Source organism: Ylistrum balloti, unplaced genomic scaffold (assembly GCF_031769215.1).
Source record: "Ylistrum balloti isolate Yb309-2 unplaced genomic scaffold, AGI_CSIRO_Ybal_v1 Utg371268, whole genome shotgun sequence".
NCBI lineage: Eukaryota > Metazoa > Mollusca > Bivalvia > Pectinida > Pectinidae > Ylistrum > Ylistrum balloti.
The window spans coordinates 853,951-871,498 of NW_026782683.1; the positions used below are offsets into that span (position 1 = coordinate 853,951).

The 17,548-nt window shown below is 33.9% G+C and overlaps 1 protein-coding gene across 1 annotated transcript; it reads left to right on the forward strand.

The window, feature by feature from the left end:
• Nucleotides 1-9,352: 9,352 nt before the first annotated feature.
• On the forward strand, nt 9,353-15,855 carry LOC132561709 (probable methyltransferase-like protein 24). Its single transcript, XM_060226408.1, has 7 exons — nt 9,353-9,487; nt 9,940-10,044; nt 12,165-12,313; nt 13,450-13,578; nt 14,131-14,205; nt 14,979-15,129; nt 15,547-15,855. The coding sequence occupies exons 1-7, from the start codon at nt 9,353-9,355 to the stop codon at nt 15,853-15,855; spliced, it is 1,053 nt and encodes a 350-aa protein (XP_060082391.1).
• Nucleotides 15,856-17,548: the final 1,693 nt, after the last annotated feature.

A 17,548-nucleotide genomic window follows, 5' to 3' on the forward strand; every position in this document is an offset into this window, starting at 1 on the left:
AATCATCTAGACTATCTGTAATGATACGGCCTTATTGTGATGTTGTTTACTCAAGAAGAAGAATTAAAGGTATTCTCGTGCAGTAAGTCGTCAACTGAAGAACAAACTTGTAGCACAGAGTTTCAACCGATGCAGGTTGATGAAAATTATGGGTCTGGGGGGGTTCCGTTGTACGATATAAAGCTGAACGTGATTGATGCTTGTTATTTAGCCTGCTGGCTCCGTTGTATGATATAAAGCTGGACATGTTTGACGCTTGTTAGTTTGTCTGCTGGTTCCGTTGTACAATATGAAGCTGAACGTGTTTGATGCTTGTTATTTAGCCTGCTGGCTCCGTTGTATGATATAAAGCTGGGCATGTTTGACGCTTGTTAGTTTGCCTGTTGGTTCCGTTGTAAGATATGAAGCTGAACGTGTTTGATGTTCGTTAGGTTGCCTGTTGGTTCCGTTGTATGATATAAAGCTGGACATGTTTGACGCTTGTTAGTTTGCCTGTTGGTTCCGTTGTAAGATATGAAGCTGAACGTGTTTGATGTTGTTAGTTTGCCTGTTGGTTCCGTTGTAAGATATGAAGCTGAACGTGTTTGATGCTTGTTAGTTTGCCTGTTGGTTCCGTTGTAAGATATGAAGCTGAACGTGTTTGATGTTGTTAGTTTGCATGTTGGTTCCGTTGTAAGATATGAAGCTGAACGTGTTTGATGCTTGTTAGTATACCTTACGGTTCTATATCGTGATATGAGGCTGGACGTGTTTGATGCTTGTTAGTTTGCCTGTTGGTTCCGTTGTAAGATATGAAGCTGAACGTGTTTGATGCATGTTAGTTTGCCTGTTGGTTCCGTTGTACAATATGAAGCTGAACGTGTTTGATGCATGTTAGTTTGCCTGTTGGTTCCGTTGTAAGATATGAAGCTGAACGTGTTTGATGTTGTTAGTTTGCTTGTTGGTTCCGTTGTAAGATATGAAGCTGAACGTGTTTGATGTTCGTTAGGTTGCCTGTTGGTTCCGTTGTAAGATATGAAGCTGAACGTGTTTGATGTTGTTAGTTTGCCTGTTGGTTCCGTTGTAAGATATGAAGCTGAACGTGTTTGATGTTGTTAGTTTGCCTGTTGGTTCCGTTGTAAGATATGAAGCTGAACGTGTTTGATGTTGTTAGTTTGCCTGTTGGTTCCGTTGTACGATATAAAGCTGAACGTGTTTGATGTTGTTAGTTTGCCTGTTGGTTCCGTTGTACGATATAAAGCTGAACGTGTTTGATGTTGTTAGTTTGCCTGTTGGTTCCGTTGTAAGATATGAAGCTGAACGTGTTTGATGTTGTTAGTTTGCATGTTGGTTCCGTTGTAAGATATGAAGCTGAACGTGTTTGATGTTGTTAGTTTGCCTGTTGGTTCCGTTGTACGATATAAAGCTGAACGTGTTTGATGCTTGTTAGTTTGCCTGTTGGTTCCGTTGTAAGATATAAAGCTGGACGTGTTTGATGCATGTTAGTTTGCCTGTTGGTTCCGTTGTAAGATATGAAGCTGAACGTGTTTGATGTTGTTAGTTTGCCTGTTGGTTCCGTTGTAAGATATAAAGCTGAACGTGTTTGATGCTTGTTAGTTTGCCTGTTGGTTCCGTTGTAAGATATGAAGCTGAACGTGTTTGATGTTGTTAGTTTGCCTGTTGGTTCCGTTGTAAGATATGAAGCTGAACGTGTTTGATGTTGTTAGTTTGCCTGTTGGTTCCGTTGTAAGATATGAAGCTGAACGTGTTTGATGTTGTTAGTTTGCCTGTTGGTTCCGTTGTAAGATATAAAGCTGAACGTGTTTGATGTTGTTAGTTTGCCTGTTGGTTCCGTTGTACGATATAAAGCTGAACGTGTTTGATACTTGTTAGTTTGCCTGTTGGTTCCGTTGTACGATATAAAGCTGAACGTGTTTGATACTTGTTAGTTTGCTGCCTGTTCGTTTTGTTGTACGATATAACGTTCGGATTGGCTTGGAGTGGGTATACATGGCGGGTGTCGTCGATAAAGCAGAAGACGCTTACTCTAGTCTTTCTCTGCTTCTTTTACCTTTTCATGAGTATCCTTTTTAATTTTCTTCATATTTTACATTATTATATCATTGTTTATATTATATAGAATTAGAGTGTGGAATATGAGGACATGTTGATATTTTCTTGTTTCTTTAATGAACGAAATGTGTGTACATCAAGTAGTTTGAGATAAAATAAAACTGAATCATTAGTATTTTGCAATGTATGCAATGTTAAGAAAAGTACCTGAATAATGTGATAAAATTAGAAATTAATGTCACTATGACATCATTTATACTTCACAAAATTATATCATACAGATTAACTATTTAGTTTTATTTCAAATCAGATTCTGTATTTGTACATATATGTTAGGCTACATATGTTCTAGAACACGTCCATAGCTTTAGTGACTAATCTTTCTCTCCAGTCATTTCACACGTTTCAGTCGTATACATTACAAACAAATTAAATCGTCTGTGTAAAACAACCATGAATATAAAAGGTGAAAATTTCATTCTCTCTGTTTACAATTATCATATGTATCATAATGGTACAAAGCGGGACCATTTCGACGAGGAATATCTCGTGTTAGAGACTATATCTCAAGGCGAAATGTTTTTGTATAGCCTATTTTGAACTTGACTTTTTGATCTCTAAATCCAGCTGATGTTTACTCGGTCGTGTCATTCTGCTCCATATGATAATAGAGACTGTCCTGACGTAGAACGATAAAGATCAGGACATTCAAAATATCAATGATATGATGTGTAACAGTACGCGTTGACGAAAATGTGCGCCTGTCGGCTTTGTGATCTATGACTGCCTTTCGAGTTAGCCATGACCAGACGTTGTTTTGTGATCAGTTACGTCTTGCAGAATTATTGTTTGCCAACGCCGCTTCTGATCTTCGGTAAACACGTGGCCAATAGATATAACACACTTATTGCACGATTCCTATCTTAAGTTATGAATTTTACTCGAAAGGGCTTATTCAAATAATGCTCATAATTCTTGAGAAGCAATAAAAACATTTCTTCCTTCATTCCATATATATAATGTTTTTTTTTTTTTTTTTCATTTTTGCAAAAAACGCCTTTTTGATAATTTCCTTCAATTACAGAATGAGTATGTTGAAAACTCGTCAAAATATTATCCGTACAAATTCTTGTTAGACTCGTTAACTTTCCAACTCTATTTAACAAAATTTATTGCAGCCAATTATCTGCGACTTATATCTTCACATCATCTGCGTTTACAAGAGGGTAGATATTTTGAAAAAATACAAAGGAACATAGCAATTGCATTCATTGTAACCAGAATTTGGTAGAAAACGATTCCAGGTTGCTTTAATTTGTCCTCTATACAAATGTACGTAAAATGTTAAGTCGTATTATTTGAACCATTCATAGTTCTATAGACTCGTCCTCTAGACTCGTATATGTTCTATCAGTACGTAATAGACAAACATTTACAGTCAAGATAATTATTTCAAGCCCCATGACAGATGGCAATTACTTCTTGTCATTCTAATAAACTTTTGTAATCTTAGGTGCACGCAACTGTGCAATGGCTATGTAGCTAATTATTGGAATTGGAACATGGCCATAAGGTTTTTTCAAAACATGTTAAATAATCCAGATCAACATGTCATAACATGTACAAGTAACTAGAGACATTCTTGATTGTTTGGAATACATGTTGCGTCATTTTGTTATGTTACTTAATGTAACAAAATGAGTAAAAAAATGGGTTTAATGGTAATTTTGGAATGGTGTGTAGCGTAGAGAGCAGCATCTTAGTTTAAAGTACATCAGGTCAAAAGTCAGTTAATGCTGGACCGAGGAAAAGATCCCGTGAGTGATAGATAGTGATGCACGCCTGATAACGGGCGGGGTGTGTACCCAAGTGGTGAAGCACCGTGGCAGAATATCGCCATTATGATTGATCAGGACAGATAGATGCTCTCTTGTATGCCTCGCGCTGGCGAACACATTTGTAAGTAAACAAGATAAGAAACAATGTATAAGATAGATCAAAGATGGGAAGTTGATAACGGGTACTCCTAGTCGCACGTGCCTTCATAATTAGATGCTCCGGGGGCTGGGTTATTGTTGTCCAATTGAGACTAGGCTTAAATTAAGTATTTGGGTATTATTTATACAAAGGTAATAGCCAGCACTAGGGTAGTCGAGTCTGGGATCGAGTAGCTAGAGAGAGTTGGGAGTCGGACGTGCAGACGGGCAGAGTCCCGTATGGGACCTGCTCCGCGATGGAGTGGGTCCTGGCCAAGTTGGCCCATGGTCATTTGTATGGAACTCTTTGATATGGACGGGCAGGTTTTTAGTTTTTGTCTGCCTTACATAGGTGTTTAGTTTTGGTGCCACGACATGATGCTGTATGTTGATTAGGAACTTTCTTTTGTAATGGATACTAACGCGAAGTACTAACTATGGAAAACCACTATACGATGAAATAAAAGTTTCGGTCAACCCAAGTAAACACTGTGTTTAGTCATTGTGTTACATCAAACATACCTCATTTAACATTGATAAAGCTTGTTTTCTTCATTCTACCTTGTCAGGAACACACATATCACATTAGATTATTTGATTAGCCAACCGAAACATTCGGCTCTCTCATGATAATAGAGACCATGTGACATCGAACGATAATTCACAAGTGCATTCAGTTTTATTATGTGCAAGAGGTAAATGTGAAGAACTCGATCAGTTGAGCAATTCTTGGAATTTATTACCGCAGTTTGGCGCGTTCTGTAAGTAAACATTCTCTTTTTATATCTTAGAATTATACTCACAATCAAGCGTTGACAAAAATGAGCGCTTGTCGACTTAGCGATCTTCTGTTACTGCCTTTTGCGTTAGCCATTACCAGAGGTTAATTTCGTTATGCCCCTCAGAAACATAGCCCCCTATAGTATTTGTATCCCCCCTTAAATCAATACTAAAACTTTATCTGTTTTACACATTTGCTGTTTATACTGCGGTTGTTGGTCAGTCAGTTGGCCACAGATATCAAGGTTTCATGAACAAATGTCCACTTAATTAATTACACCTGGTCAGGTGTTACATAGGTGGGCCAGGAGGGGCGGGACTTACCTAATTGTCTTTATATGGCCTATATTGCAGGACATAACAATTTCGTTTTCTTTATTAACCTTATGTCTTACGACACATCAGTGAGTAACATTGCATATCATTGATACAATACACATTAAATACATCAAATCACATCGAGATCCATCACAATATTGTAATACTATACATAAACAAACATTGGAGAAATATATTATATTACAATGAGTCGATTTAGCCTGATACAGAAACATGTAACACAATACTATAATTAAGTACATTAACTTACTACTGAAATATTTGTAGATATCAAATACACTCTAGCATGAAGACATTTCAAGGAGGAGAAAAGATAAGTATATTTTTTCTGTAGTCTTGAATAAATAAAACTATATAAATAAAACCATTTACAAATTTGAAAAAAATAATGGGGAACTTATCATTGGTCAGGACGAAATATTGAAGGAAATTTAATTATTTCATGAACATCTATACTCAAAACACTCTTGAAATATTGAGGTTGTAGAGTTGGAAGAATTTCTTAAAGATCATGAATTTAACATACTTAATGGTGATCAAAAAATAATATTGAAGGAGATTTGAAAGAAAATTATTTGCTCTAAAAATATGAAAAAATGATAAATCACCAGGATCAAATGGGTATACTTTTAATTTTTTAATTTTGTTTTGGCAAGACCTAAAACATGATAAGATCTCTTAATGAAGGATATAGAAATGGTTAACTGTTTGTTACACATAAACAGGGCATCATAATATGTCTTCCAAAAGTTCATAAACCAAGACAATATCTAAAAACCTTGAGACCTATCACCCTTCTTAACATAGCTTACAAATTAGCCTCTGCATGTATAGCAAACAGATTAAAATCTGTGCTTGATTTTATAATTTCTAAAACACAAACAGGATTTTTAAAGTGTAAGATACATTGTTGAAAATACAAGGTTAATTTATAACATAATGAACTATACAGAACAATATGGTATTCCTGGACAACGTGTTTTCATCGGTTTTGAAAACAACCCATTTGATTCCGTGTCCTGGGACTTTCTAAAATAATTTTTTTTTTCAACTTTGTGAACTAACATAAGGATTCAAGTTTTAGATACAAATACTTCTTCTGCTATTATACAGAATGGCTTTTTATCTAGTTTTGTTGACATGAAATGGGGTTGTAGACAAGGGAACGCTGTTTCATCTATTTCTGTAGTAGCTGAAATACTAGCCATTATGGTTAACAATAGTATAAGATTTCAAAGGCATACGAATAAATAATAAAGAACACAGGTTCTCACAGTTTGCTGACGACGCTTCATTTATTTTAAATGGCTCAAAAGCTTCATATATAAAGGAAGCGATAAACATAATAGACAAATTACTAAAGTATCTGTACGATTGTACACGTAAATAGTTTGAAACGCATATAACAAATATCTTGTTGAAATGTTTAATTTTTAGCCATTCAATATTAGAGTACTTTTATTTTTCTATGTATCTGATTTCCGGTTTAAGCTTTGGGAACTTTCGTCACATTTCGTGAACGAGAAATACATTGTCTCTTACACGGAAGCAGCCGGAAGGTCATGATTTTACGCAAAACCCTGTCTCGTCTCCTAACTGCATTAAAACTGCAAGATATGAATGTTCTTTTAATAAATGTTTAAAATTTATTATGTTCAAGTATTTGATGTTTAGATAGTTTCCAGCAAACACTTACAAGGCACAATTATCAGATAACTATCTGTGGTGAGTTTTTTTTCAGAAAAAGACAGTAATAAAAAATTCATGATAAATTCATTTAAATATATATATATTCATATATATTGATTTTCTGAATTACGATGTATAACAGAATAGTCTCAGCAGTGTTTACAATTTTATCCGCTTTTTCTACCAAGAAAAGTCAACTTTACTTAAAAACTGAAGGTTCAAAAACATTTTATGATTTGTTAAACAGAACGAAAACTGTCAGTAGCAAAGAGAAAAAAAATCAATTTGTTGTTATTTTAACACACAAACACACACACACACATATATGATTGTTTGTCTTTTTAACAGCGGGGCGCTTGGATATTGTCACGCTATGCGTTATGTTGTCGTCTTTTGTTTTGTTCTTCTTTGTCTGTCTTCATGTTGTTGCTTGTATGTGCATGACTTATTAGTCTTCAACTTTGGACATAAATATTCTGTGGACATTTCCTGTCGAGTGATATAAGAGAAACGTACCTCAAATTCAGCTTCCGGTTAGCGGTAGGAGATCAAAGTTGAAAAGTGCTATTAAGGGTACCAATCTTTGAAAAACTTCTTCTCTAGTTCTGGATGGCCTAGAGGCTTGATATTTCACATATAAGAAGCATATGTAACTGGCAACAAAGTTTGTGAAAATTGATTATAAACCTTCTGTAGACACTTCCTATTGATTAACATAAGAAAAACTTCCTTAAAAGTTCAACTTCCGGTTTTCGGTAGGGCACAAACTTGGAAAGAGCTATTTCGGGTACCAATATTTGAAAAACCTCTTCTCAAGTTCTGGAAGGCCTAGATGCTTGATATTTCATATACAGGACGGATATGTAACCGACAACAAAGTTTGATAATATAAATGACCTTGACCCACTTTCAAGGTCACAGATGTCAATTAACTAAAAATCGTTAAATGAAAGTTTCTCAATTTCTAGAAGGCATACAATGATGAAAATTGATTATAATCCTTCTGTGCAGACTTCCTAATGATTGTCATAAGGAAAACTTCCCTCAAAATGTCAACTTCCGGTTTCTTAATGGGGTCAAAGTTCAAATATACAAAATAGGGTACCAGTGTTCAACAATCTTCTTGTCAAGTTTCACAAGGTCTAGAGAACTAATATTGGGGATATATTGATCATCAGATGTTACATTATAAGGCTTGCAAATATGAATAACCTTGACCGACATTCAAGGTCACAGGGGTCAAATATGTTTGAACCTTTAAAAAGTGTATTTCTTCGTTATTATGTAGTTATATCTCCTTAACGTTTCAAGATTCAAAGTTCATCTTTGGATATGTTGTATGGACTAACAAACAAGGAACCTTTCTCATATATCGTTATCAGGATAAATGTCAACTTCCGGTCAACTTGTCGCCAAAGAAGTGAAAAGCCCGCCAAATTGTTAACAACAATTTCTAGTTATCATATGAAAACTTTATTATTTCATCTTATAAAAATCACACTTGTAAGCTTGCGAGGGGCTAACGGTCAATAATTAATATTTATTTCTTTTAGGTGAAAAAATGTAATGAGGATTATATGCTTTTTTTCTTCAAAGTGATTATTATTTTCTATGAAATAATCCTTTAACAATATGAAAGTTGTCAATAAATCATTTAACTGTTTTTAATCTATCTGTATTCAATTATAGAATATTTATCCATTTATTTATACTGAAGCTTAAAACATTCTTGATAAAAATGACTGTTGTCAATTATTAAATTTCCGTTTATTTAAATAAATATTTCTCATGTTTTTGTCCGTTTTCCTCCTCAAATTTTATACCATACTTACATTTTACTTATTCATTTAAGAAAAGATTTTTGTTGCAAATAAATCTTGATAGCTTTAAATGACAGTAATATATAAAAATCAAAATGACACATAATGATCAAATTGTTCTATATCAACAATTACTTACCGAATAGGTAGGGCTGAGAGTAAACAGAATCATTTGGTTTTTTGTTGCTTGAAATTATACGATTTATCTGTGAATTCAGACCTTCACGAATCGAACATCTTCATAAAATCGTCCAAATAAACTCAAGAAAATATACGTTTTGATAGAATTCTCACCAGAGAAATTAATGGTGCATTTTATTTCCACTTGCAATGAAGATGACCAGGCATTTGGAATGAATGTATGCATAAATGATTCTTCTCAATGACATCTGCAATAGACAAGAGGCATTTTAACTATGTAGAATTAAATAGGCTGACAGCTATTTTTAAAATGTGATAATACTTTGGTTACTATAGATTTGAATGCTAAGTAACATTTGTGAAGCGCATACTAAGGTAATTCAGATAATTATCCACCCGCATATTTTTTTAATTCTTGTTCATATGTTCGTGAAAGTTTGAAGTTTAATGAAGATTTTGTTTACATGTCGGTCTTTCTCCTTAAAATGATAATGAATTACTTATATCGTAGACTTTGAATTTCGTCACTCTTTCTGTTAAAGTTATTCCTCCAGAATGATCCGTACAAGCTCCAAAGGGATGATGGTTACTGTGATAGTAGTGACGGCAATTTTACTGGTGGTTTGGCGACGCCATACTCCTTCACCGTCTGTTCCGGTAAAAGACAAGAACACTCTTAATGAAGAACTTGTAAGTATATATAGTACCTATAAGTTTTTTGTTCCTTAGCATGCCATTTGTACCATTCGCCTACTAGGTGTATCATATGTTTTACTAACAAGGTCAAGTGTAGGTTTATTACAGACAAAACGGTAGCATTGGTTAATGTTATAACATAACTCATCTGCAATAAATGTGTTTCAAAGGAGACTAGGTTGGAGCTTATAATAGCTCACTTGGCCTTTCGAACGTACACTTATTCATTTACATTGTATTCTTCTCGATATTGCCATCAATGGCTATTACTTGACTGGTTTGACCAGTATTTACTTGGCGGATGTCGTCGATGAAGCAGAATGCGATGACTTTTCCGGAACACCTTGACTTATTAATATTTTTTTGCTGTTCAGGAGTCTCTGCGCATATTTTGTTGAATTTCAGTTTGGAAAATTATTTTGTTGACATTTTGGTTTATCCTTCAGTGTGTCCGAATGAATTATCTAGAAAAGTATGCCAAGATGATTATGGTCAAGGGTGTTGAAAATAACATGCCCAACTTTTTCATAAATGACCAGGGGTATGCTAGGGTAATGGACTACCTAGTGTGTTGAAATGAATGACACACTCGCCCTCTTCTAACCCCTGGAGTTTTTTTTATGAAATTGAAGAAAATATGTCATTTTACTTCAACATGGAATTTCACCCTTTCCCAGCCAACTTTTTGGTGAGCAACCCCTATAGAAATATATAGAAACATGGGAATACACGTTTTTTAAAAAAATCTTTTGAAAAAAATCAGGTTGTATCAATAATGATGCTACCAAAGCATTTTGAATATTTAAAAATATCTTAATTTCATATCATTAGCAAATGTTTTTGATGATAGATGGAGAAAAAAATATTTCCAAACTTCATAGTTAACATAAGGATATGTAAATGTCAGAAATGTACTTATTCACGGTTGTTTCCATGGCAAACAGCTCGTTTTTCAAATAGAACATGTTGTTAAACTTGGAAAATTTCATTTCTGTCTGCCCAAATTTCATTACATAAGAAAAAGTTTGTATAACAAAATAAGTGGTTTAGTCAACCACCAGAATATAAAACAGGAATCTGAAAAATTTCAGAGAAATCAATTTCTTTTTGCATTTTAAAATTGCCATGGCAACAAAATTGCATTTAAATCTGTCAGCTTTACATAGCGAATGTATATATTGTTCCAACATTTATACAACCTGTGTCATATTTGTAACCATGTCATCCCCGTTATACCCTTGAAAGCCATACAATGATTGGATGGCTGGTTACAGGTAGTTCGTCTTCACGACTCTTCAAATCACCAGACTTAGTCTCATTGACGAACGGCAGTGTTCTGGCGACGTGTTGAGAAAATGTACAGTTGCCATTTTAAAATGACTGTCTACCAACTTAAAAATAGTACAGATCTACAACAGAAAGTGCAACCATTAATCAACACCATTATAGATACATCGAACGATTTCTATATAGAGTAAATAACTGTGAACATCCGAACATTTGCCCGGAATACCCCACCCCTACACTTCATGCATGAACATGTTCCTCTTCAATGAGTGTTGGATTCGTTCTTAACTGATTTAACCCTTAGCTCTCTGGAAATTTTGATGAAAATAGGAAAAATCTGACATTTTACTTCAATATGAATTTCCACACATTTCCAGCCTTTTTGGTAAGCAACCCCTATATATTTAGAAACATGCTAATATAACCTTTTAAAGTTTTTGACAAAAATAATGTTTTATCAATAATGGTGTTACCATAGGAACCAGACGTTTAAATATTTGAAATGAAGAATAACTCTACTGTGTAGTTTTGTAGTAATAAAATCCATTCCAGCTTTCTTGTATAAGTGTAGTTTAATGAGGGTATGGATGAGGGGAGAAAAATATGCTCATGCTAGGGCTTTCATTTATATTTAATAACAGATAGAGGTCAGATGGGTGGACCATATTTAGCCTGATATTAAATCTGATGGTACAAACAAGTGTTACATAAGTTACATAATGCACCAGCAGACAGATGAGCACTGCCACACCGACCACACACAATTCACAGGGCCCTATTTATGCGGATCTGTTTAGACATGTTGCATTAGCTGTAAATCAACAAACACAACCCAAAAGTTGTTCTGCATTTTCTCCAAATTTATCAGATGTAATCAGTAGATCAATACCTCCACACGTGAGGGGGATAGGGCTATTTTCCCAACACCGACCTCACAATACGTAGAGATGCGTAGTTGGGAGTTGAGGGATTAAGGTCACTGGAGTCAATGTATAAAAACAGCTTATGAACTTATCTAATAGCAAAATGTTCAAGGGATGTTTGGGGTCTACAGTGACAAGAATGTTTTGTTCGCTTGGATTATTGCCCTGTTAACATCTACGCTAATTTTTGATGGGTCACCTTGTAGTAGCTGTAGTAGCTGGTGTCTGGCTTTAACATAAGTGAATGACGGGTCATTCATATAATAAATGGCAAGTTATCTTACCAATAGACATACACACGCGTCCTACTGCACAGCATACGATGAATCGATTTTATAGCTGTGTACACTCAAACTACAAACTTTGCCAGTAAGGGGATAACTTTCGTAATTTTCAATGCATTTCAGGAACAAAAAGTCATAACATGAAATCGTGTAATCAAATACATGATTTGTTTGTAGGATCAAAATATTCGAAGGGAAACTGATCCATGCATAATGAATTCAACAAAAAGGTTTGTGTACAACTTTGATACGGACTTTTATCTACTACCAAGCAAAGCCGAGATGTGTGCCATGACGACAGGGGACTTGGAAAAACTTTATCAAATGTGAGTTCTACCGCTGTTGTACTTCCATTCATGTGTTTATAACCTTAAATGAGTTAATAATTCATCTTATTTTTTAAAAATAGTTCGCAAATATATGACGCCTACGTCTCTTGAAACAATTTGTATCGTTTTTTGTATCATTGATAATGAAATGCTACAGGTAACGAGCACACTTAAAATGCTTATTAACTCTGTGTCGTGCACTAGATATGGAGTCTCTTCATTACTCCTAGATTCTGACAGAACATTGATTAAAAAACTATTAGGATGATGCTTCTGTTCTGTAATTCATACTGTCGATGTTGATTGGACCCAAACAAACTTCAGTTACAAAACAAACATAAAAACAGAAAGACAGACAAACAGACAGACAGACCAAAACAACACGAAAACACCAGCATGGCAACAGAATAAGAATCCAAACTCAAATTCCATCAAACTAGGGCAATATATGAACAAAAATATTTACACGGAGCCTCCTGAACAAGTACAAGGAGAATAAGTCAAACTATCCCGGAAGAATCCAAGTTAGTTGTGTCACGTTCCCATATGAGACGCTAATTTACAACAACAGAGTCAACAAACAAACTGACGAGGATCAAACGCATCAAGCAACAGAGAAATAGAATATTTCCCAAGGAGATCACCATGACGACAGTTAAACTTTCCGATCATTTTCCTCAACGTGCATCTTCTGTAAAACTGTGTTGTTAGTTTGTCAATTGTAATTATCTTGTGTGAAAGTCGAGATATCGGGAACATGCTTTAAACAATACACCAAGATATATGACATCTTCAGTGAAAAATCGCCGATGCTATGTTTCGGATAAGTGATGTTTTCATCATATGTTCGACGGCCAACGTTTTTTTCTTTAAAGAAAATATATTCTATTCACTCACTCCATGTAATTTCAATTAAAACACAAATACTATCGACTGTTCGTGTCTTTATATATGTACATGTATATAATATTCTGTGTAGACAACTTGGTATATGGTCATCTCTAAATCTAGTTTCATGTTTGTTCAACGTCAAGTAGATAATATTTATATTCATTGATATGATACAGAACAGGAATACAGCAAGCATTGAGCAGCAATTGTTTAATTCATAAGGAGTGAATTTTAATTGATAGGTACCTAAACACAATCCAGGTGATCTGCCGTAGACCTATCCGACTCGGGAACAGGAATGATGGAGGGTGGGATCTGTGTGCTGATAAACAATTTCTGACACCTGGAAAATGTCGGGTATACTCGTTTGGGTAAGGATCACGTAAACAGTTAACTTTCATAATAATATCCTCATATACTATAGAAGTGTAGTCACCATGTATTCATATCTCAGATTTTACGAACTAAGATAGATATGAAATTGTTCTATAAATGAACGTAGAATCGAAAAACAAAGTAATAAAAAAGATTTAAAAATTCAAGATAGCATCGATACAGATATGTGCTAGTTATCTCCCTTATAAGATTCCAATGTATTGTATTAGCTGCTGTCATGATCACAATCAAAATTAAATAAACAAATTTCATTAAGATATATCTTTACTCATGTAGCTTTCAATATACTTTTGTAAATGAAGTTAAATCTGATGTCTGTTATTTCACAATACTAGACGGGGTCAAATTGACACTCAATCCACATCATGGATATTACGATGAGATGACTGATCGGTTTAAGATAGCACTGGATATTGTTATTGTAAACAGGAGTGGTTATAATTAAAAAAAAGATTTGTTGAATATCAGTTTTTCTTATATATCTGTAGATCCATTATGACTTCAAAATGCGATTTCTACCTTTTCAGAATTAATTATGATTTCACATTTGATGATGCAGTGGCTGAAGAGTTTAATTGTGAAGTCCATTCCTTTGATCCCAGGTATGCCTGAGATTTTTTTCCTTTCGGGTTTGAGCAATGGGGGTCTAAAAAGGGAATACATTGGGAACCAACGGTAAGACTTGCTGAGTGTTTCGCGACTAAATCTATCCATGATGAGAATAGCATAGGAGGAAATTTAAGAAGAATGAACCTATTGACCTGCTGTGAGATTGCATTAACGACAGTGCTATTAGTAGTTTTAGAATACAAATTAAAAAACGAATTGATCAAATATATTTAAAAACAAATTGTTCATTATATTGAAATTTGCTTCATACTTTGAATAGTTTTTCATAGCTTATCTTTTTGGGAAAAAAAATTGAAGCATGGGGAATGGTCACTACAAAATGGTGTAGATACACCAGCATTGTTCTATAAAGTTTTGGTTCATATTTAAGATAAAATCAATGGACCTGGCACTGTTAGTCGCATTTCATTTATAAGACTAAATTAATCGTTTAAGAAGGAATCTATGTTTTTGTTTCCTTCGTTGTCTCTATATATAGGCCCTTAGCAGCACTGACGTGTCTTTCAAGCAGTTAAGTTTTACTGCTATGTATCTGACTCCAACTTTGTATGAAGCGTCCTATTACAAATGTATGTTGTGTGTATTTTGTACAATTTTCTGCAAACAGAAAAAAAAGTGTTTTGTTCCCTGTCTCATGGCTGACAATCACGTACTATGCTGTTTTGACAGGTCTATAGCGCAATTATGTATAAATTGAATTAGAGTCGAGCCAGATGAGAAATGCAGGTTTTGTTTGTTTTTACAGTATGAACCAGAAAAGCTACAAGAGGAGATCTGAACCGCTCGTGTACTTCCACGACATCGGTATTGCTAGCAAGTCTGGTACAATAATGACAGACAAAGAATGGCAGATGTTAAACCTGAAGGATGTGATGGCAAAACTAGGTCATGAAAGTGTAAGTAGTTGTGAATATTCGATATTTACTCTCTTCCACATATTAAGTACACTTGTACGTATAATTACTACAGTATGATACATGTAACAGTAATATTTTCTATGAATGTCATTGACTATACTATCATCACTATTATGATATTAAAATTGTTTATGTGTAATTTTCTAGAGAATAGCTGATCTATTTATCATAAAAAGCAAACGTAAATCATAGATACATTTGAAATACTTTGAATTAAGTAGACTATTTTTTTTTTCAATTTTGTTGACCTTCAAATGACAATTAGTCGATGTGAATTGTATTTTATGCCTTTCATTGAGATTGCATTACTTATAAACATGTATATGTAATTAAATAAAAATCACATTAATTCAATTTAATTAAAAAAGTAATTATTAATTTAATGCCATTTTTCAGATTCCAGATGTTATTAAGTTAGACATTGAATTCTGGGAATGGGACGTCTTACCCGATATTCTGAGATCTAGACAACTACCCAAACAACTTGCAATAGAGTTTCATCTTTGGAATGCAAAGCATGCTAGTAGTAAAACGTTCTGGCTTCACCGCTTGTGGATCCTTAAAGAATTATATGATTCTGGTTATAGGACTTTCTGGCTGAACAGAAACTTACAATGTTCATTCAAATCAAATGTAACTTCTAATTACATATACGCTTGTCTTGAAGTTTCTTACGTTAAAATTGAGCAGGACATTAGAGTATAGAAGATTTATTATGAAGATAAAGAATAAGTAATGTTCTTGTTTGTGGTACAAAATAATCGGTTTCAATTCTTTTAATACAAATATTTCTGCGTTCTAATAAGAAAGATATTTTTACTTTAGAAAAGAACATCTGTTTAACAAGCATACCTATGAATCTTAAAACTATATCAAGGAAGACAAAGGGGGCACAAGATATGTAATGAGACGAAAGCTACCTCACAAAGGAAATGGGCTGGTATTTTTGATATTCAAGACCAATTATGGAAAAAGATTCAAAACTACTAAAAGTTCTAAATTAAGATGGCTTCAGTTTCGTATTAATTATAGAATGTTAACTACTAACACACTTCTATATAGAACGGGTGTAAAACAGCATTTAAATTGTTTTTTTTTTTGCAAAATAATAACCAGAAACTATTGAACATCTGTTTTGAGATTGTGAGAAAGTAAGTCACATTTTGAGGGAGCTAAAACGTTATCTCGCAACTAATAACATTAATTTAAATTTTGATAAACGGGAATTTGTCTTTGAACATTATAATTCTGATGAAGTTGATCTGATAATTGATAACCTTATTATGTTATTAATTAAACAATATATATTTAAATCAAAATGTTTAGAAATGGAACTTTAAACATAAAACATGCAAAAATAATTTAGAGTTGCAAAGTAAAGTAGGAAAATGACTTCTTTATAATGTTATGCACATCATTGCTGTACTTTTACTTTTTACAGACAAAAATATTATATTCATATGTCAGAGGTTTGCTATCCCCCCTCCCCCCGGTGTGTATCTCTGGTGTGTGTAAATTTACAGGTGTGCAAGTGTAGTCTAATAGTATGAATGTTGGTCACCATTGTTTTCTAAACAATATCTGGAAAATTCTTTCTTGTATTACTACAATATTCATATATTGTTGTGTTTGTCAATTAGTCAGTAGGAGTAGATGACCGAAAGGATTTCAATTTAAAAGGCGAAAAGTGTAATAAAATATAAAATTGGTTTGAGCCGTTTAACGGTATATTCTTTTATTCTATATTAATGTTAATATGTACATAGCATGGCCTTACATAACCCTTATTGATTCTTAGGTGGAAAGGCCAAACATTGTTAAACATAATTTAAATCACAAGAGAAGATTTGTACTTACTTTTGTTGTTGTACTCGTATTCAATGTCTGTTTATGTTGTATACTGTCTGTAAATGTTTTGGCTATGTAAAATGAAAATTGAATAAAAAAATATTTCTGCGTTCTGTTGTCGTACATTATCAAAACTTAGTACAGATAAGCAGCAAAAATACTATACACATGTGTAGCAGTTTCACTCATACTTTTAAATCAGTTTCCCGCAACACAAATAACCATTCCCAGTAATTGCGTGCATCATTTCCCTTCTGTACTGTATTGTCAACTGACCGTGACGAGGACGCTTGATCGCAAACCGTTCTTTTCTGTAATTTTCTACGTCATCCAGTAACTTAGTGTAACCATTTTACGGTTGGATGATATCATCAATATCAACGCATATTTCATGGATCATTGACGATGATGCGATGTAAAAAGTTCAAGATAACAACTTTTTATAAATCTAAGAAGAAAAAACAACTACAAAGAAATATTCATTATAATCTTAACTCAAAACTCTAAATAGATTAAATTAGTGTAAAATATAGTTCCATTTTACCACCAG